Source organism: Microtus pennsylvanicus, chromosome 1 (assembly GCF_037038515.1).
Source record: "Microtus pennsylvanicus isolate mMicPen1 chromosome 1, mMicPen1.hap1, whole genome shotgun sequence".
NCBI classification, from domain to species: Eukaryota; Metazoa; Chordata; class Mammalia; order Rodentia; family Cricetidae; genus Microtus; species Microtus pennsylvanicus.
The window spans coordinates 134,376,581-134,398,293 of NC_134579.1; the positions used below are offsets into that span (position 1 = coordinate 134,376,581).

A 21,713-nucleotide genomic window follows, 5' to 3' on the forward strand; every position below is an offset into this window, starting at 1 on the left:
CGGGGACTCCGTATAATTCCCGAGGGCAGCACGCCGGGACGAGGAGGGTGGCTGTGAGGGCTCCAAGGCTCTGGTCCCTTCCACAGCAATGCACCGCGCGCGTACTCCAGACTGGAGAGGAGCGCAGGCTCAGGTCGTGGTTTTAGGTACCCGTCTGCTCTCCCTGAGAGCAAGGGACAGAGGACCAGCCTCTCGAGCATCTCCCCTCCGCTCCGTGCAATGCGGCTACGGGATTGCGCTTAGAAGTGAACGCCACCGCCCTTCCCTCAGCCCACGCCTAGCGCATTAGCGAACTTCGTTTGCCGGTGTCGGTCGGGTTCCCAGGGTCCGACGCCCGCGGTACGCTGGGAATGGTAGTCCGTGCAGGCCGCTAGTTCCGACTAGAACAATGGGAGGAGTCTGAACCGGGGACCACACCTCCTCGAGACCAGGAACTGGCTCTCCGGCTCTCCGTCGCTGACCCCGTAGTCCCAGTCCTCGCGCCGTAGCTGTCGGCAGAAGAAGCAAGGCCGTCTGGACTACATTTCCCAGATGTCTTTGCGCCTCCCGCTCTCAGGCCGCGACGCGGGGTTCGCTTTCCAGGTGTGGCCTGAGCGTGACGGCCGACCAACCCGGACTCCTGCTCCCGTGGTGCCCCGCGCGTGGCCAGCCCAGCCCCCCCCCGGCTCCTGCCCGCCCCGCAGCGGCGCTGGTTGTTGTCGTGAGCCGCAGCCGCCCCGCTTCGCCCCTCCCCTTCTCCCCTCCCCCCCGGCCCTGCGCACGGGCCGCCCCTCCCCCCGCCTCCCCGGCCCCTCTCACGGTGCCAAGATGGCGGCAGCGGCGGGCGGCGGCAGTTGCCCCGGGCCTGGCTCCGCACGGGGCCGCTTCCCGGGCCGGCCGCGGGGTTCCGGCGGGGGCGGGGGCCGCGGCGGCCGAGGCAGCGGAGCCGAAAGAGTGCGGGTAACCCTGCGGCGCGGCGGCGGCGCGGCGGGGCCGGGAGGAGCCGAGCCCGGGGAGGACACGGCCCTGCTCCGTTTGCTGGGGCTCCGCCGGGGCCTGCGCCGGCTCCGCCGTCTGTGGGCTGGTCCGCGCGTTCAGCGGGGCCGGGGTCGCGGCCGGGGCTGGGGCCCGAACCGTGGCTCCATGCCGGAGGAGGAGAGCAGTGACGGGGAATCCGAAGAGGAGGTGAGGCGGTCGGAGGCGTCTCTTGCGCCGGGTGGGGCGGAGGCCAGGGGCTTGCAGGGCTCCGGATAGCTTCGAAGGGTGTTGTGGGCAAGTGGGGTTCTCGGGGCGCTTGGAAATAAGCATGGAAGGAGGCAGGCTGCGTGGAGCTTTCGGGCGGTTAGGGCCTTTGAAAGTGGTCAGGGAAAACCTGATTGCAGCGAGACGCCTGGGCTCCAGGCAAGCCTTGCTGGTGTCCTGAGCTGATCTTTCGCGGTAGCAATGGCAGAGCAGAAGAGGAGTGGGTGAAGGGGCCACAGGGATTGCATGCTCGACCAGTGGTGGTTGACAGCAGCAGCGTGGCCTTAATGGACCAGGACTAGAGCCTCATGGGCTCTCACCTGCAGGCTGCCTTCTTGGGCCTCACAAGCCGCGACACATCCCTGGTTTCCCAGTGTCCCTGTTGCTCTTTGGTTCTAAGATAGAGTGGTGGAGGATTCTTTGAGTACAGGTTGAAGAGGGCTAGAATGAGAGCTGAGTCTTGAGTCTGGGGTGAGTGCAGCTGGTGATTTGGCCCTCTGAGCCTTTTGGAGAAGGAGGAGTGTGTGGATGTGTGGATTATATTGCTTAGGAGAGCTAGTAGTCCTCTGAGGGCTCCGAGTGGCTTCTAATGTGATAAACCACCTGCTCCACCTCCCCCCCCCCCACAGCATTCCCATTTAGGAATGCCCTGCATGGGTGTAGATGAAGGACTTGCTTCGTATTAAGTTGGAATTAGCCCTCAGTGTAATGCCTACTGCTTCTCTTGAGGAGAGAGACCCTCTAGTGTTCTGGGCCAGTGCCCCACCGAAGGCTGTGCTGGTATGGTCTGGTTCAAAACTGCTTTGTGCCTTCATTTCCTTTGACCTGGCCTCAGTCTGTTAAGTTTTTTTTGGTAAATAAGCGGGAGTACATTAAGGTGGAAGCTAAGTATTATATCCTCAGCACCTGAAACCCAGGTGGAACCAGGGCTTTGGCACTGACTGCTGTTTCTCCCCTCACCCCTGGTCCCCTAAATCAGGAATTTCAGGGTTTTCATTCAGATGAAGATGTGGCCCCCAGTTCCCTGCGCTCTGCGCTCCGGTCCCAGCGAGGTGAGTGATGGGGAAGCTCTACCTCTCTAGTCTGACGGGGATGGTCTTGCCCTTTGTGTCAGCTCTCTGGCCGTCACCTAGTTTCCACCAGTTCCTCAGTTTCCTGTGTTCAGAGTCCAAGCTAGCTGGGGCTTTGGGAGAACAGACAAGTAAAACTTAATACCTTGCCCTTCTGGGGTGTTTTTATCAAGTCCTCCGGGCCAGCTTGACCCAACTCGCCATAACTGTTTTCCTTTTAGGTCGAGCCCCTCGGGGTCGGGGCCGAAAGCATAAGACGACCCCCCTTCCTCCTCCTCGCCTATCAGATGTGGCTCCTGGTCCCCCAAAGACCTCTTCTCGGAAACGGGGTGAGGAGGGCACCGAACGGATGGTGCAGGCACTGACTGAACTTCTCCGGCGGGCCCAGGCACCCCAAGCCCCCCGGAGCCGGGCATGTGAGCCCTCTACTCCCCGTCGGTCTCGGGGTCGACCCCCAGGACGGCCAGCAGGCCCCTGTCGGAAAAAGCAGCAAGCAGTAGTGATAGCAGAGGCGGCTGTGACAATCCCTAAACCTGAGCCTCCACCTCCTGTGGTTCCAGTAAAGAACAGAACTGGCAGCTGGAAGTGCAAGGAGGGACCTGGTCCAGGACCTGGAACCCCCAAACGTGGAGGACAGCCTGGGAGAGGAGGCCGTGGAGGCAGGGGCAGAGGCCGAGGCGGACTTCCCCTTATGATCAAGTTTGTTTCAAAGGCTAAAAAAGTGAAGATGGGGCAGTTGTCCCAGGGACTAGAATCAGGTCAGGGTCGTAGTCAACATGGAGAAAGCTGGCAGGATACCCCCCAAAGAAGAGATGAAGATGAACAGGAAGGGGACTCTTGTTGGAAGAAACCAGAGCAGAAACTGGAGGAGGAGGGAGAGGAGAAGGAAGAAAAGGAAGACAACACTGAGATCAAAGAAGAGGAGACTGAGACAGCTGTGACTGAGGAAGAAGTGATGCTAGTCAAGGAGAAGGAAGAGGCAAAGCTGCCATCACCACCCTTGACTCCTCCAGTCCCTTCACCACCACCTCCTCTCCCACCCCCATCAGTATCTCCACCTCCAGCATCCCCTCTACCACCCCCAGTTTCTCCTCCTCCCCCACCATCCCCTTCCCCACACCCAGCCTCAGAAAAACAAGAAGAGTCTCCTCCTCTTGTGGTGCCAGCTACATGCTCTAGGAAGAGGGGCCGGCCTCCCCTGACTCCTAGCCAACGGGCAGAGCGGGAAGCTGCTCGGTCAGTACCAGAGGGCATCTTTTCTCCCACTCCAAACCCCAGCACCACCACAGGAAGCCCTCCGGAAGACAGTCCTACTGTGGCCCCCAAAAGTACCACCTTCTTGAAGAATATACGGCAGTTTATTATGCCTGTGGTGAGTGCCCGTTCCTCCCGTGTTATCAAGACACCCCGGAGATTTATGGATGAAGACCCTCCCAAGCCTCCAAAGGTGGAGGTTTCTATTGCTCGACCTCCTGTTGCGACCTCCCCACTTGCTCCCCAGGAGCCAGTACCAGTCCCCTCTCCACCTCGTGTCCCAACTCCCCCATCTACTCCAGTCCCACTCCCTGAGAAGAGACGGTCTATCCTAAGAGAGCCCACGTTTCGCTGGACTTCATTAACCCGGGAGCTGCCGCCGCCTCCCCCTGCTCCTCCACCAGCCTCATCACCACCAGCACCATCTCCACCACCCACCCCTGCTACTCCTTCCCGGAGGCCCCTACTCCTTCGGGCCCCCCAGTTTACCCCAAGTGAAGCCCACCTGAAGATCTATGAATCGGTGCTTACTCCTCCTCCTGGGGCTCTTGAAGCCCCTGAGCCAGAGCTGCCTCCTGCTGATGACTCTCCAGCTGAGCCTGAGCCTCGGGCAGTGGGGCGGACCAACCACCTCAGCTTGCCTCGATTTGTCCCTGTGTTCACCACTCCTGTTAAGGTCGAGGTGCCCCACAATGGGGCTCCAGCTCTGAGCAATGGGCAGCAGCTTCAGACTCAGCTCCAGCAGCCCCCACAGGCCTTGCAGACACAGCTCCTACCCCAGGCACTACCACCACAGCAACCACAAGTACAGCCACAGGTACAGCTGCAGCCACCTCCATCACCGCAGCAGACACCACCACTGGAAAAGGCCCCTGGTGCAAGTCCAGGTCCGCTGCCGCTGTCTGGGGTGGAGGAAAAAATGTTTAGCCTCCTTAAGAGAGCTAAGGTGCAGCTATTCAAGATTGATCAGCAGCAACAGCAGAAAGTGGCAGCTTCAATGTCGGTGAGTGCAGTGCTTTGAGCAGGCCCCTGCCTTCATGCAGCTGTCTCCCTAGCCAGTGTTTAGCAGGAACACTTGACCAGTTTCCCCTTCATTTCCACCTGTTTGTTCCCTGGCCCCATCCCTTCCCTCTCCTACTCCCGTTTTCACTGGTCCTCACTTTGCAGCCCCTAACCCTGTTGTTTCCCCAGCAGCCAAGTCCTGTAGTGCAAATGGAGGAGGCTGTGGGGACTGTCAAACAGACCCCAGACAGAGGCTGTGTCAAGTCTGAAGATGAATCCATGGACGCTAAGAGAGATCGAGCCTCGGTATGCAGTGAGAGGAGGGTCTTCTGAAGAAGGCTGGCTACAGGATCATAGGGAACAATGTCCCACACCTGTTCCTGGTTTTTCCTCTCCCAGGGCCCTGAGTCACCTGTGCAAGGCCCCAGAATCAAACATGTCTGCCGTCATGCTGCTGTGGCCTTGGGTCAGGCTCGGGCCATGGTGCCTGAAGATGTACCCCGCCTCAGTGCCCTCCCTCTCCGGGATCGGCAGGACCTCGCAGCTGAGGGTAGGGGACTTGTGTAGGGGGAGGCTAGACAACAAGGTTTGTGCATGAGCAAGAGCTCCAGGGAGCCGAGTAGAGAGCTTTGTTTGGGCTTAGGGGACGAGTGGACAAACCCAGTTAGCTCCAGGGTACCTGGAGCCTGTCAGTGTGGGAAAGCATAGGGAAAACAGAAACGAGGTAGGATACCTAGTGTTTTGTGGCTCTGTCTCCCCTCCATCTGTTACAATAGATACGTCATCAGCATCAGAGACTGAGAGTGTCCCATCCCGATCCCAACGGGAAAAGGTGGAATCCACAGGGCCTGCGGGAGACTTGGAGCCTACAGGGTCTGCAGGGGCCCTGACCCATACGCCACGGCGGTCACTGCCATCTCACCATGGCAAGAAGATGAGAATGGCTCGTTGCGGGCATTGCCGGGGTTGCTTGCGTGTGCAAGACTGTGGCTCTTGTGTCAACTGCTTGGATAAACCTAAGTTTGGGGGCCCCAACACTAAGAAGCAGTGCTGTGTGTAAGTAGCTGGAGTGTGGCCTTCTGGTCCCATCTGGGGTTGTTAAGTCACTTGAGCCTCCTGCCCCAGCCTTTCTTCTGCCCAGTCAGAGCAGTGGGATTGGCATCCTTGTGGAGAGCTTCCTCTCTTCCCCCCAGACCACCAGTCCCCTACCCTGGTGACGTGCTGCTCCCCTCCCCAGATACCGGAAGTGTGACAAGATAGAGGCTCGGAAGATGGAGCGGCTAGCAAAAAAAGGTAATAAAGGTTGAAGAGCATTTATTTATAAAACCTTAGTAGTGTGGCAGAGGCCACATTTTCTTTGTTCTCCGCCTTGCCTTTGCATTTGTCACGTGTCCTTCCCTACCAAAGCTTGCATCTCTCCTTCATTCCTTTTGTGCCACACTTTCCGGATTTCCTTTGTCCTGGTGCCCAAGTCCCTTGCTGAGTTCAAATCCTACCAAGTCCCCTGTTCCCACAGGCCGGACGATAGTGAAGACGCTGTTGCCCTGGGATTCCGATGAATCTCCCGAGGCCTCCCCTGGTCCTCCAGGCCCACGCCGGGGGGCGGGAGCTGGGGGGCCCCGGGAGGAGGTGGGGGCCACTCCCGGGCCCGAGGAGCAGGACTCCCTCCTACTGCAGCGCAAGTCAGCTCGACGCTGCGTCAAACAGCGACCCTCCTATGATGTCTTCGAGGACTCAGATGACTCAGATCCCGGGGGTCCCCCTGCTCCAAGACGTCGAACCCCCAGAGAACATGGTGCGTTCTCAGTTAGTTTGTCCTATGTCTCTTTTCCTTTTGGCCATTCTGGGGGTGAAATCCAGGGCCTTCTGCCTTTTGTTTAGAAGGGACAAGGCTCCTCAGTCTGTCCACAAGGGTAGCTGGGGATAAAGATAAAGTAGTTCTAGGGACGCACATACACAGTTGGTGTGAGGTGCTCACTAAGGGCCTGGTTGGAGGAAGCCCTGGATGTAGGTGCAGAGGGGTGGAGGGCCCAGCATGGGAAGGGTCAGCTGTCCTGTGTCCTGCCTAGAGCTGCCAGTGCTAGAACCTGAGGAGCAGAGCCGGCCCCGCAAACCCACCCTGCAGCCTGTGTTGCAGCTCAAGGCCCGAAGGCGCCTGGACAAGGTCAGCACGGCCCGCTCCGAGAACCCCAAGCCCTGTGTGAGACATGGCTCCTGCTCTCCAGGAGCTACCTGGCAAGTCAGGGTGATGGGCACACCTGAGTGTCGTGGTGTGTCCTCACCAGAGGACAGGTCCTGAGGGATGAGGCAGGTCTTGCCTTTCTGGAAAGCCAAGTGGGATCTGGGCAAAAGGCAGGGTCTGGCAGGTTGGGGGAGGCCAGTGAGGAGAGGAGTCTACAGAGGGGTGGGATTGGCATCCTTTGACAACTCCATGTCCCTCCTTAGGATTCTTTAGCCCCTGGCTCCTTTGCCTCTTTCCCCAATGGCTGGACTGGAAAGCAGAAGTCCCCTGATGGTGTGCACCGGGTCCGAGTAGATTTTAAGGTACAGGGTTGAGGGCCAGTTGTAGAGCCTGTGGTGGGAGAAACTTCCTGATTGTATCAAGAGTAAACAGAGCTTTCAGCATGGATCTGACTCGTGTTCCTGGCTGCTTTCCAATCCTATGTCTTCTTCTATTACCCAGGAGGATTGTGACCTAGAGAACGTGTGGCTTATGGGCGGTCTCAGTGTGCTTACTTCTGTGCCAGGGGGACCACCGATGGTGTGCCTTCTGTGTGCTAGCAAAGGCCTCCATGAGGTTGGTGCTTTGCCTTTTTTTTTTTTTTTTTTTTTTAAAGATAATCTTGGCCTCCAAGTCTCCATTCACCCAGGGCTCGTCCTCTGGCTGTCCAGCCTCATTCTGTTCATCATTTCCTTATCCCTCCTAGTTGGTCTTTTGCCAAGTCTGCTGTGATCCTTTCCACCCCTTCTGTCTGGAGGAGGCTGAACGGCCCTTGCCCCAGCATCGAGATACCTGGTGCTGCCGGCGCTGCAAGTTCTGCCATGTCTGTGGGCGCAAAGGCCGTGGGTCCAAGGTGGGGCACTAGCAGTCTAGAGCAGATGGAGGCCTAGGGGGAGGGGTATCGTTATACAGTATATTTTACCCTGCTTTTTCTTCCGCTGTCCTCTAGCACCTCCTGGAATGTGAACGTTGCCGCCATGCTTACCACCCAGCCTGCCTAGGACCTAGCTACCCAACCCGGGCCACACGTAAACGGCGCCACTGGGTGAGAGATGAGCCCATGTCCCTTGCTCTGGCATTCTACTTGTTCCACCCTCAGATATAACCTAGCCAAAGCTCTCAAAAGATGTAAGGGCTGGGCTGGTCATCACTCTTGAGAATGTGACAGGCAACATTCTCTGGGTAGAGTATACACCCAGGCAGAATTGACTTTTCGGAGCTCATGAGTTCAGTATTCCTAGCCTCACAGGAAGGACCCTGAGATCCACTTCTGCCCCTCCCTTTCTCCTCCTCTTAGCATAATTTCCTGTACTGGTCCTTCATTTGTTTCCTTCCACCTCTCCTCTCATCTCACCTGTCAGTCTGCTGCAGCCTGCTGTCCAGCTGTCTTCTAACATCACCCTTCTCCCCAGATCTGTTCAGCCTGTGTGCGCTGTAAGAGCTGTGGGGCAACTCCAGGCAAGAACTGGGACGTCGAGTGGTCTGGAGATTACAGCCTCTGTCCCAGGTGCACCGAGCTCTATGAGAAAGGTGGGACCTGGCAGGAGAACGGGGGGCGTGGTATGGTGGAATGGGCCAGGCTCTGGACTAGGGTCCTACTCAGTGGGCCTCCAGCAACGAAAGGAAGAAATTGTAGTAGCTTTCCAGCTTTTAGCTGTGGAAGTCCTCCAGTATACAGATAATGAGCACAGAGCAGAGCTATTCTGAGAAGTGCAAGTCCAGGGCTTGGGAATTCACCTAGTCACTAAGATTTCTCCTGGAAGAACCCAAGTTTCCACTGCGCACCTTGAAGGCCAGTGCTTTCTTCATTTGTTCACCCAGATCATTTAGCAAAATTTTTCTTTTCTTTTTGAAAGGTATTGACTACAGAGAACACACGCTGTCCACAGACAGCTTTTAGACTGAAGGGTATAATGGAAGCAGCTTGTGTAGTTGTCAGAGATGTCAGCCTCTGCACCTGACTAGGGCCTGCTCCTGCCTGCTCTTGACTTTGACCTCTCACTTCCTCCCCCAGGGAACTACTGCCCAATTTGCACACGCTGCTATGAAGACAATGACTATGAGAGCAAGATGATGCAGTGCGCACAGTGTGACCACTGGGTGCATGCCAAATGTGAGGGACTTTCAGGTGAGAAGAAGAGTGCTTAAGGGGCACAGGTTCAGCCCTTGGGGGACCCTATTCCCACCCCAGACCTGTAGGATGACAGGTACACTAACTGTCCTTGGGTCCAGGGGCCTCCCAAGAGCCCTTAAATCTTTCCAATCCATTGTCTCCTTTGTCATCGGCTATTTTAGATGAAGACTATGAGATCCTTTCTGGGCTGCCAGACTCGGTGCTGTACACATGTGGGCCATGTGCTGGGGCAACACAGCCCCGTTGGAGAGAGGCCCTGAGTGGGGCCCTGCAGGGAGGCCTGCGCCAGGTGCTCCAGGGCCTATTAAGCTCGAAGATGGCAGGCCCATTGCTGCTGTGCACCCAGGTCTGGAGGACCCCAGAGGCAGTCGGGTGGGGTCGGGCTCAGGATCAGCCCTTCTGACTTTCTGAATTTGCAGTGTGGGCAGGATGGGAAGCAGCTCCACCCAGGACCCTGCGATTTGCAAGCTGTGGGACAGCGCTTTGAGGAAGGCCACTATAAGTCTGTGGTGAGTGGGGCATGGGGAGGAGCAGCCGGCTGCTGTGAGAAGAGGGCAGAGACAGTCTGGGGTTGGAGTTTGGGGTCAGGGCCCAGACACTAAGAAACTCCCTTACAGCACAGCTTCATGGAAGACATGGTAGCCATCTTGATGAGGCACTCAGAAGAAGGAGAGACCCCAGAGCGCCGCGCTGGGAACCAGATGAAAGGACTTCTACTGAAGGTGAATGCTGGGATGGTGCTAGAGGGTAATTGGAGTGAGTGACGGTAGAGGACAAAGAATGTCCCTTCAGACCCTGCCCCATCTGTTCTCATCCTGTTAACCCATTTTCCAGCTGCTAGAGTCTGCGTTCTGCTGGTTCGACGCCCATGACCCTAAGTACTGGCGACGGAGTACCCGGCTGCCAAAGTGAGCAAGACTGAGTAGCTGGTGGGGGATCAAGGAGTGAGGCCAAAAGCAAGGGCACTTGGGATTCCAGGGATAAGGCTTAGGATAAGGAGCAGGGTTCGGGTCAAGGCTGGAGAGGAGGGTGGTGGAGCCAGGGTAAGCTTTCCTCATTGCTTTAGACTAGCAAAGGTTTATGTGTGTGATTAGCACTGTCTTTGCTTCTGCTTTTTTTTTTCCAATTATTTTATGTGCATTGCCTGCTGTATGGCATGTCTGTTTGTATGAGGGTGTCTGATCCCCTGGAACTAGAGTTACAGTTATAGGCTGCCATTTGGGTCCTGGTAATTGAACCTGGGTCCTCTGGAAGAGCAGCCAGTGCTGCTAACCACTGAATCATTTCTCCAGTCTCTGTTTCTACTTTTAGAAAGCATTTGGGGAAGCTCATGTTTTGGATGGTAGGCAGGTACTGATGGCCTAGTGGTCAGAGCCCAAGAGGCTGTGGGAGCCTAGACAAATAAGCCACTAGAGTCTGGGGATCAGGAGTCCTGCAAGGGTGACACATAAGCTGAGAAACAGTATTCCAGAAGCTTAGGAACAGCACATCTAGCTAGCACAGAGGAGTGTAGCTTATTTGGGAGAAAAAAAGTCCAAGTGAGAATGGAAGAAAGGAGTCAATGGTGTGCTAAAGCTTATATTGTGGGTGGGCTCCAGTTGAATTACCTTTGTTGAACACATCTGATACTAACCCTGCTTTCACAGCGGAGTCCTCCCCAATGCCGTGTTGCCCCCTTCTTTGGACCATGTCTATGCCCAGTGGAGACAGCAAGAATCAGAGACCCCAGAATCTGGGCAACCTCCAGGGGATCCTTCAGCAGGTACTAGGAAGCAGAGACTGGTACCTGATTGTTGGGCCACGCTTTAGATCCTGACTCCTAGGTTTACTTTCCCGCATCCTTCACAGCTTTCCAGAGCAAGGACCCCGCTGCTTTCTCGCACCTGGATGACCCCCGTCAGTGTGCACTCTGTCTCAAGTATGGGGATGCTGACTCCAAGGTAAAGGTTACTATACAAAGCTCTAGGTTTTGGGGCCTGGTCCTTGGAACCCCCCATCTCCCTTAATGCCACTCCTCTTCTTCCCACAGGAGGCTGGGCGGCTTCTGTACATTGGGCAAAATGAGTGGACACATGTCAATTGTGCCATTTGGTCAGCTGAAGTGTTTGAGGAGAATGACGGCTCCCTTAAGAATGTCCATGCTGCTGTTGCACGAGGAAGGCAGATGGTAAGGGCATGGGCCCAGAAAGGTGGGCAGCTCCTGGGGTCACAGGTGGGTCCTTCCTTCAGTGTAGAACTTACCCTTTATTACACGGTAATCTCTGGGACATGTCCTTCCGTTCCACTACTGGTCCCTAGTGGTGCTGGGAATTGAAATTAAGGCTTCACGTGTGCTAGGCAAGTGTTTTACCACTGAGCTATATTTTTAGCCCTCCCTCTTTTTTTTTTTTTTTTTTTTTTTTTTGTTTTCTCGAGACAGGGTTTCTCTGTGGTTTTGGAGCCTGTCCTGGAACTAGCTCTTGTAGACCAAGCCCTCCCTCTTTTATTTATTTATTTGGTTGGTTGTTTGGTTTTTGGAGACAGTGTCATGAGCCCTGGCTGCCCTAGTACTCTTATGTAGCCCAGTTGCGTTCCAAACGTACTCTTTCTGCTTCTGCTTGCTGAATGCTGGGATTGTAGGCATGTGCCCCTGGTCTGGCTCTCTCAGTGCCAGTTTGGTTGTCTCAAGACTCTGGCACTGGTGATTGACAACATTTTTTCTCTAGCTTGATCTAGGCCTGTATCCCAAGAGACAGGTATTAAACACCTGTTGACAGTATCGTTATAAGACACCTTCCATACAGTGCCATCTCCTACTTACTAGGCAGTCTCTTTAACCCAGTCAAGTCAGCTTCAGAATCTTTTTTCAGCCTAGAGGTGATGGTACAAGCTTTAATCCCAGCACTCGGGAGGTAGAGGCAGAAGGATCTCTGTGAGTATGAGGCCAGCCTGGTTGGTCTACAGAGTGAGTTCTAGGACAGCCAAGGCTACATAGAGAAACCCTATCTGGAAAAACCAAAAACAAACAAACCAAAAAAACCAGGACATTTCTCACTGTGTGTCCCTGGGCGGAGTCTCAGAGAAGAAGACTTCCCTTGGCGGGAGCTGTGTGATAACTAGTGTAAAGAAGGGGGCAAGTACCGGTCAATAAGAGTTGGTGACTTTCCCAAGGATCACTTCAACTTTCGGAGGTTGTTTGGGTGTACACCTGGCCCTGGGGACAGCCGGGGAAGGCTGTGTAATGCTAGGCCAGCCAGGGCCTGTGCAAATTATCAGTGATGCTGAGCCACATAGTTTTCATCTCAGCAGTCCCTTCCTCCCCCAGCGCTGTGAGCTCTGCCTGAAGCCTGGAGCCACAGTGGGCTGCTGCCTGTCCTCCTGCCTCAGCAACTTCCACTTCATGTGTGCTCGGGCCAGCTACTGCATCTTCCAGGATGACAAGAAGGTTTTCTGCCAGAAACACACAGACCTCCTAGATGGCAAGGTGGGCCAGGATGCTGGAATCAGCTGCCCATTCCCCTATTGTCTTGTGTTTCCCTGTGGTCCTATAGGCCAAGCCCTTGAGTGCTGAGTCCCTGCCTTCAGAGCTTTTCCCTCTTACTTCTCTACCCTCTGCCAATTCAGCAACTCCCATTTGCTTTCTGCCTCCCAGGAGATCGTGACCCCTGACGGTTTTGATGTTCTCCGGCGGGTCTATGTGGACTTTGAGGGCATCAACTTCAAACGAAAGTTTTTGACTGGGCTTGAACCAGATGTCATCAATATACTCATTGGTAAGCCATTTGCTCTCTTACATACTGCTGCTGACCTCACCTGGCCCTACCCTATCTGACCTCTCCTTTGTACTATAGGCTCCATCAGAATCAACTCCCTGGGCACCCTGTCTGATCTCTCAGACTGTGAGGGTCGGCTCTTCCCCATTGGCTATCAGTGAGCACTCTAGGGCTGATGGGGGGAGGAGGACTTGAGGGCTGGATGTTGTTTCTAGGTTTCCCTTAACTGTTGTCCCCTTTGCTCCAGGTGCTCCCGCCTGTACTGGAGCACAGTGGATGCTCGGAGGCGCTGCTGGTATCGGTGCCGAATTCTAGAGTATCGCCCCTGGGGGCCAAGGGAGGAGCCGGTTCACCTGGAGGCAGCAGAGGAGAACCAGACCATTGTGCATAGCCCCACCCCTTCCTCAGGTAGCCTCACCCCATTCCCTAGATGGGACCCCTCAAAGAGGTTACCACCAACCCCGTACCCTCCTTGCCTTAAACTTAAAGATAGCCAGGCAGTTGTGGTACGCGCCTTTAATCCCAGCACAGGAGGCAGAGGCAGGTGGATCTCTGTGTGTTCAAGGTCAGCCTGGTCTACAGAGCAAGCACTGACTCCATAACTACTGGGAAACACTGTCTCGAGAAAACTAAAAAGAAAAAGAAACTTGAGGGTGTCCTTATCTTCCCTTTCCTGGAATGACAGAAGCAATAGCAGCTGGCTTTGAAGCATACTACAGAGGCTGTGCCCAGCATTTTACAGGAAGTGAGGGAAGAGCACCAGACTACCAGCCATAGGGAATAGGAGTGGTCACAGCTGGTTTCCTAAGGGTTTGTGTGCTCTTGCTAAGGGCACAGACTCTACTGTACTATGTACAAGGGGAAGGTTTATCACTACAATAAGTGGTAAAGTCGGTTTGGGGTGCAGATGTGCTTATTTCCTGGCTGTGTGTACATGAGCCTACAGAGGCCAGAGGGGTGAGATCCCCTGGAGCTGGAGTGATTGTGAGCCACTTGGCATAGTCTCTGGGAAAGGAACTCTGGTCTCATGGAAGAGGAGCAAGTGCTCTTTAACTACTGAGCCGTCTCTACAGACTTTGAAGGGGCGTGTATAGGGAAGTTTTGGTACTGAGTCTCCACCTCCCCTGAAACAGTTTTCTTGCCATTTCAGAGCCCCCCAATCATGATGACCTGCCAGATGCAGATTCCCTGATTCCTGGAGATCCTGTACACCACTCACCTATTCAGAATCTGGATCCCCCATTTCGGACAGATTCAAGCAGTGGCCCTCCTCCCACCCCCCGCTCCTTCTCAGGGGCTCGAATCAAAGTGCCCAACTACTCACCATCTCGGAGGCCCTTGGGTGGTGTCTCATTTGGTCCTCTGCCCTCCCCAGGTAAGCACATGGTGTCAAGAATGGCTAGAACAGCTGGGTGTTGGTGGTACACACCTTTAATCCTTGCAGTCAGGCGGCAGAGGCTGGCGAATCTCTGAGTTCGAGGCCATTCTGGTCTAGAGAACCCTGGTCTAGGACAGCCAGGGCTACACAGAGAAACCTTGTCTTGGAAAAAAAAAGAATGAGTGAAGCTAGGAACAACTAGGAAATGTGGAACAGCTTGCTGATACTGATCTTTTCTTCCACAGGAAGTCCATCATCCCTGACCCACCATATCCCTACCGTGGGAGACTCGGACTTTCCAGCTCCCCCCAGGCGATCTCGCCGTCCTAGCCCCCTGGCCACAAGGCCACCACCATCCCGGCGGACCTCCTCTCCTCTCAGAACTTCCCCTCAGCTCAGGGTGCCCCTGTCTACCTCAGTCACAGCCCTCACACCTACCTCAGGGGAGCTGGCTCCCCCTGACCTGGCCTCATCTCCTCTGCCACCCCCTGAAGACCTGGGCCCAGACTTTGAAGACATGGAGGTGGTGTCAGAACTAAGTGCTGCTGACCTGGACTTCGCAGCCAGCCTGCTGGGGACTGAGCCCTTCCAGGAAGAGATTGTGGCTGCTGGGGCTGTGGGGAGCAGCCAGGCAGGCCCAGGGGACAGCTCAGAGGAGGAGGCCAGCCCCACCACTCACTATGTTCACTTCCCTGTGACGGTGGTGTCTAGCCCTGCCCTGGCTCCCAGTTCCCTCACTGGAGCGCCCCGAATTGAGCAGCTGGATGGAGTGGATGATGGCACAGACAGTGAGGCGGAGGCTGTCCAGCAACCTCGGGGACAGGGGACTTCTCCTTCAGGACCAGGAGTGAGCCGAGGTGGAGTCCTCGGAGCAGCTGGGGACAGAGCCCGACCTCCTGAAGACTTGCCTTCAGAAATTGTGGACTTTGTGTTAAAGAACCTAGGGGGTCCTGGGGAGGGGGCTGCTGGTCCCAGAGAGGAATCTCTCCCCTCAGCACCTCCCTTGGCTAACGGCAGCCAGCCCCCACAAGGCTTGCCTGCTAGCCCAGCTGACCCCACCCGGACATTTGCCTGGCTCCCTGGGGCTCCAGGGGTCCGAGTGTTGAGTCTGGGTCCTGCTCCAGAACCCCCTAAACCTGCTACATCCAAGATCATCCTTGTCAACAAGCTAGGACAAGTATTTGTGAAGATGGCTGGGGAGGGTGATCCTGTTGCACCCCCAGTAAAGCAGCCACCTCTTCCCCCTATAATTCCCCCAACGGCTCCCACCTCCTGGACTCTGCCCCCAGGACCTCTGCTCAGTGTGTTACCTGTAGTAGGGGTAGGAGTGGTCCGGCCTGCCCCACCCCCACCCCCACCCCCACTAACACTGGTGTTCAGCAGTGGGCCCCCCAGCCCACCACGCCAGGCCATCCGTGTCAAGAGGGTGTCCACCTTCTCTGGCCGATCCCCTCCAGTACCTCCCCCAAACAAAACTCCCCGGCTGGATGAAGATGGAGAATCCTTGGAGGATACCCACCAAGTGCCAGGGATCAGTGGCGGTGGGTAAGTATGGGTCTCAGGCTGGTGCTGCAGGCAGTGGAGGTGGACAGGAGAAAGCAGTTGAGCCTCTGTGCTTCCTTCCAGGTCCAGCCGCGTGCGGATGAAGACACCTACAGTTCGTGGGGTTCTGGACTTAAACAATCCTGGGGAGCCTCCTGAAGAAGAAAGTCCTGGGTGAGTGACCAGGTCCCTTCTCTGGAGAATCTGGTCCTCCTCCTCCCCAATAATTTTTGCCTCCTGACAGGTCTCTCTTCACAGGACCCTTCAGGACCGGTGCCCTTTGCTGCCACTTCCTGAAGGTCCTGCCCGGGCCACTGATGGTCCATCAGACCTACTCTTTGAGTCCCAGTGGCATCACTATTCAGGTAGAGACCACCTTTCCCCCTCATTGCCTCCTTGTGCTTGACCCAGTGGTGACTGACAGAACCTGAATTGGTTACTTTCAAAAACTCAGTGCACGCCAGGCGGTGGTGGTGCACTTTAATCCTAGCACTCAGGAGGCAGAGGCAGGCAGATCTCTGAGTTCGAGGCCAGCCTGGTCTACAAACAAGAGCTAGTTCCAGGACAGCTAGGACTGTTACACAGGGAAACCCTGCCTCAAAAAAAAAAAAAAAAAAAAAAACAAAAAAAACAAAAAAAACACCTCAGTCCAGACCAGGGGCTGAGATCTTGAGCTCTTTCTCTCAACAGCAGAAACAGACAAAACCCACACACACTCTGTGGGTGTAAGCCCAAAGTTAGGTGCTAGGGTTACACAGATACTCACAGGGAGCTCCTAGCCTTGTCATAGAAACAGAAGTGTTAGCAATCAGGTTTAGTGACTGGACAGTAGTGGTGCACACCTTTAATCCCAGCACTCAGATGGCAGAAGCAGACAGAGCTTGAAGTTCAAGGCTAGCCTGGTCTACATAGCAAGTTCTAGGACAGCCAGGGCTACACAAAGAAACCCTGTCTCAAACAACAGCAAAGGACAAGAAAAGAAATGAGGTTTAGTGATCCCTTGCTTGTAATGCCAGCAGTGCTGGGCTGAGCCAGATTTGATTCCGATCCAGCAGTAGATTGGGCCACATAGTGGGACCCTCTCTCACAACAAAAAGAAGAAAACAACTTTGTGTACAGACTCAAGTGGTAGGGCTTTGTGCAGCTGTGGAGATGGTGTAGGGGCACATCTAATGTTGGTATCAAAGTTAGTGCTCAGTAAAGTGAAAAAGTCAGGGATCATCCAGAACCCAAGTGAGAGGAGCAGGAACAGTGGGAAGATCAGAAGAATCTGGTGTTCCAGGAGCCAGGGATGGAGTTGTTAGCAGTTCATCTACCACAGTGAGCCACCAGGCCAGGCCTGTGAATCCTGGATTGGCAGAGTGCATGAGCAGGTGGCATGGAGTGGGTCGGATGTTGAAGATAGTGGTTGGTGAGAAGCCAGAGCAGCACCTAGGCAGCTGGCCAAGAAGTTGAGCTGAATCAGGAGGAGGTCAAAGAGCTTGGGGCTGTGAGGACTGCAGCCTCAGAGCTGATGGGAGCGGGAAGGGTAGTGGTTGAGGGAAAGACTGAGAGAATGATGGTGAGCTTTGAGTGGGTGACTGCTGGAGTAGGAGGACAATCTAGCAGGTCTCCCTGCAGTTTGGATCACAGGTGGGTGTTCGAGTGGTTCTTGTTAAGACTTGGTGAGATTGGAAATGAGGTTTTCTGATGGTCTCTGGAGTCACTTGTTAGAAGAGCCAAGTAAGTTGGTGGGCAAGCTGGGTTTGTAGTGACCCAGTCCTATCCAGGTGTTGGGGTCTCATTCTCAGTACATAGAGCTAGCCTGGGATCACCAAATTAGAGTCACGTGGACTAAGGCTGCCTAACTGAGAGCTTTCAATCTGGCATAAGGGTGTGATAGTGATGATGTTGGGTACATTGCTGTTCTTGGGGACCCAGATGTGTCCATTCTGCAGCTCAGGGACTCTGCATGGTAGATAAGCAGTGTGAGAAAGAATAAGGGGGAAGGGCTCTGTGGCTGTTCTTTGATTATTCAGGGAACAGCAGATAGAGGGGGAAGGAGTTAGTAATAGAAGGCCTTGAAGGCCTGGAGACATCTGACTTCTCTAACAAGCAGTCAGGGTTGTCTGACTAGACTTGGACAAGGTGCAAGACTGTTTGATTGACTGGGCATGTGGGTCTTGCTCCTGTGTCGTGTTCCACTCCTGCCCTGGATAAAGCGGTTGGCCGTGTTGTACACTGCAGTTGCTGGCAGCAGCGTTTGCTCTCTTAACTTCCCTCCTTGAAACGCTTCCTCCCCACATTTTCCTCTCACCTCTGGTCATGCCTCATTTCAGCCTTCAATTTCTATGTCCCAGGGTCTGGGCCTTGGTTTATGTGGCTCCCCCAACCTGCTTTCTGGGGGGACTTCAAGGCTCTTAATCCTATCCATGTTCTGATAGCTACCACATTACTTTCTGCAGCCTAGGCCTAGTCCCTGAACTCGTGTGCCTGCATTCTCTTTTCTGCTGATTTGCCATCTCCACTATCAAGGAGCAGGGGTATTTTCTGAGAGAGCTCTAAGTTAACATGTTCCAGTCTTTGACTTTCACCCAAGGCGTTCCTTCTCCTCACCATGACAGTTGATGGCAATCTTAGCTTTACTGTTCAAGCCCCAGACCTCAGGGTTGCCCTTAACCATTCCGATGTCACAATTAACGCTTGCTACATCTAGAGTCCTGTTTGCTTTATCTTTATCATTTGTGACTGGTCCCAGCTACTCTGAGTTTGAGGCAAGAAGATCCAGGAGTTCAAGGCCAACCTGGACAATGTATACTAAGTTCAGACAATCCCTAAAAAGTTCCTTAAATAATTTATAACAATGGTTCTCAGCTGCAACCCTTTAATACAATTCCTCATGTTGTGACCCCCAACCAGAAAATTACTTCACTGCTACTTCATAACTGTATTTTGCTACTGTTATGAATCATAATGTAAATATCTGATATGTGACTCCAAAAGAGTCATGATCCACAGGTTATAATATAGGGTGTACTTGAATGTATGTGTCCAAGCCTATACATTTTAATATCTATAAATATTTAGTATATATTGAGCTGGGTATGTAGATTGGTGATAAAATGTTTACCTCACACACTCAAGACTGTAGGTTCAATTTCTAGTGTTCCCACCATTATTTATTTCATATAAGTAATACTCCAATATCTATAAAATGTTTCAGAAGCAGAATAATCATAGGCATATGGGTGTGAATGTTGGGTTGGCTTTCCATGAGCCTGCAGAGCCTTTATGCTTCAGTGAAACAGCTCTATGATGGAAAAGTTTTTCCAGGCCCCTTAGAACATCCAAATCAATGCCACAGGACTCTCTAGGTAGTTGAAGCAGGATGTGGGCCATCTGTCTCTTAAATCTGTCTGTTTGTGCCCAGAGGTGCAAGAGATTAGTGTCAATTGGGAATCAGGGGCACTGGATCTTTTTTGAGACAAGACTTCTTTCTATGTAGCACTGGCTGTCCTGGAACTCACGCTGTAGACCATGCTGGCCTCAGACTCAGAGATCTACCCCTACCTCTGCCCCATAAGTTCTGTGATCAAATATGTCTGCTGCTTCCCTGGCAGAGTGCTAGCTTTTGAGTCCAAGAAGGTGATCCTCTCCTATTTTTACCTTCCCCATGGAAGCAGGTGAGGCCTCAAGCTCTGAGGAAGAACCTCCATCCCCAGAGGACAAAGAAAACCAGGTTCCAAAACGAGCTGGTCCGCACCTGCGCTTTGAGATCAGCAGCGATGATGGCTTCAGTGTGGAGGCAGAGAGCTTGGAGGGTGAGTTGGGGGTAGCAGTAGCAGAGGAGGAAGTGTTCAGACCCCATTCTGATTACTCTGGCCCCTCATTCCAGGAGCATGGAGAACTTTGATTGAGAAAGTGCAAGAGGCTCGAGGGCATGCACGACTCAGGCATCTCTCCTTCAGTGGTAAGAGGTATCCCCAGGAATGCTGGGAGCAAGGGCAAGGTGGGCCCTCCGTGTGATTGTTTTGTCCTCCTCCTTGTTCTCAGGAATGAGTGGAGCACGGCTTCTGGGCATCCACCACGATGCTGTCATCTTCCTGGCAGAGCAGCTGCCTGGGGCCCAGCGCTGCCAGCATTATAAGTTCCGCTACCACCAGCAGGGAGAGGGTCAGGAGGAGCCCCCCCTGAATCCTCATGGGGCTGCCCGAGCTGAGGTCTATCTCCGGTGAGTAGTTGGGAATTAAGTCTAGAAAGACGAAACTGAGACAGTAGGCCACTGAAGAGTAGTAATCTGTAGACTTAATGTCAGAAGAATGGACCCCCACCCACCTCCTCTATGCTGTCTTCAGCCCTGTAGTCCTTGGTGATACTGGCCCAGATCAAAAATGGCTAGGCAGCATCTCTTTGAATGCACGACTGTGACCGTCTTACCTTCCTCCTGCTTTCAGGAAGTGTACCTTTGACATGTTCAACTTCCTGGCTTCCCAACATCGGGTGCTCCCTGAGGGGGCCACCTGCGATGAAGAGGAGGATGAGGTGCAGCTTCGGTCCACCAGGTGTGCAGAGCAAGGGAGTACTGGGCCTGGTCTGAAAGGGTCCTAAAGAGGGTGCTGTTCCTGGATATCAACTTATGTGGTATTGCTCTACCCTATCAGACGTGCCACCAGCCTGGAGCTTCCCATGGCCATGCGCTTTCGCCATCTCAAAAAGACATCCAAAGAGGCTGTGGGTGTCTACAGGTTAGTGGGGTTGTGGGGGGGGTGCCCCTTGGGTGGATGGATAGATGCCATGATGGGGAGCTGCCTGGTGTCTGTCTCTCTGCCCCCTGATTTTCCATGGCACATCCTACCTTGTAGATCAGCTATCCATGGACGAGGCCTGTTCTGTAAACGCAACATCGATGCTGGTGAGATGGTCATTGAGTATTCTGGCATTGTCATTCGCTCTGTGCTGACTGACAAGCGAGAGAAGTTCTATGATGGAAAGGTAAGTGCCATAAGGGTATGAGGGAAGAGAGTGTTGGCTGACCTGCAGGTGCAGAAAGCGAATTCCTTTGTTCCATCTCTGTAGGGTATTGGGTGCTACATGTTCCGCATGGATGACTTTGATGTGGTAGATGCCACCATGCACGGCAATGCTGCCCGCTTCATCAACCACTCATGTGAGCCCAACTGCTTCTCTCGTGTCATCCATGTGGAAGGCCAGAAACACATTGTCATCTTTGCCCTGCGCCGCATCCTGCGAGGTGAGGAACTCACCTATGACTACAAGTTTCCCATCGAGGATGCCAGCAACAAGCTGCCCTGCAACTGTGGCGCCAAGCGCTGCCGTCGCTTCCTTAACTGAGGCCGTTGCTGCCCCAGATTCCTTATGTGCCCGCTGCCATCTCACCCTGGCCTGTGGCTCCCTAGTCTCTCAGTGTCTCACTCCTACCCTCCGTTGATGGTGGATGTGGGCATGTAGCGGGCAGGAGCCCTGCCTCCAGCCCACCTAGCCATCGTCTCTTTTCCTGCCCTGGGAACCCAGGATGTAGATATTGTACAAAGGTTTCTAAATCCCTTCTTTTCTATGCACTTTTTTATTTAAGAGGGTGGGGTCCCAGGTGGGAATTCCCCCCCTCAATAAAGTCTGTCAATGTTTGGAGAGGTGGTCTTTCCCTGATTTTATTGTTGTGGTTGTTGTGTGTACATGTGCTGTCTGTCTCATGCCCATAGACGTCAGAGGACTGTTCAGAGATCTAATTCAGGTCCTCAAGCTTGTGTGGTAAGCCATTTTATCCACTGAGCCATCTTGCCAGCCCTGGTCTTTTTATTTGTATGGTGCTGGAGGCAGATGGGAGCTCTTAACACAACCCTTGTAACCAAGAAAGCCACAGTGGCCAATGAGGGTGGCAGGGCTAGAAATACAACCTTGTTGATACTGTTACTTGCATATCATATAAGAGATCCACAGCACTTGGTAAGTAAAGGCAGGCAGATGGAGGTCCCAGATTCTTGAAACTCAAAGTCATCTTCAGTATCATACAGAGTTCCAGGCCATCCTGGACTTTGTGGGATGCAGCCTCAAAATCAGGGTCTGCAGAGATGCCAGAGCTAGTGTGCTAGTTTCTGCCTTCATGCACAAGTTGAGTGCAGACAGATAACTCCAGGAGTGG

The 21,713-nt window shown here is 54.0% G+C and overlaps 1 protein-coding gene across 4 annotated transcripts; it reads left to right on the forward strand.

The window, feature by feature from the left end:
- Window positions 1-774: 774 nt before the first annotated feature.
- Window positions 775-21,200, forward strand: Kmt2b (lysine methyltransferase 2B). 4 transcript variants are annotated; one of them, XM_075985235.1, is made up of 37 exons: window positions 775-1,164; window positions 2,201-2,273; window positions 2,513-4,548; window positions 4,737-4,853; window positions 4,947-5,097; window positions 5,324-5,603; window positions 5,785-5,840; window positions 6,064-6,342; window positions 6,617-6,711; window positions 6,993-7,091; window positions 7,231-7,344; window positions 7,475-7,621; window positions 7,718-7,813; window positions 8,181-8,298; window positions 8,783-8,896; window positions 9,064-9,248; window positions 9,322-9,411; window positions 9,520-9,624; window positions 9,737-9,810; window positions 10,549-10,664; window positions 10,751-10,842; window positions 10,932-11,069; window positions 12,207-12,365; window positions 12,534-12,654; window positions 12,733-12,811; window positions 12,902-13,062; window positions 13,805-14,029; window positions 14,278-15,577; window positions 15,659-15,748; window positions 15,833-15,939; window positions 19,234-19,374; window positions 19,449-19,523; window positions 19,607-19,784; window positions 20,008-20,115; window positions 20,215-20,298; window positions 20,416-20,545; window positions 20,630-21,200. In XM_075985235.1, exons 1-37 carry the CDS (start codon window positions 808-810, stop codon window positions 20,903-20,905), a joined length of 8,166 nt encoding a protein of 2,721 aa, XP_075841350.1. In that variant the 5' UTR covers window positions 775-807; the 3' UTR covers window positions 20,906-21,200. The 4 variants fall into 4 exon arrangements, with proteins under 4 accessions (XP_075841350.1, XP_075841361.1, XP_075841370.1 ...); XM_075985246.1 differs by having other exon boundaries at window positions 776-1,164; window positions 19,237-19,374; XM_075985255.1 differs by having other exon boundaries at window positions 776-1,164; window positions 4,740-4,853.
- The last annotated feature ends 513 nt before the right edge of the window (window positions 21,201-21,713 follow it).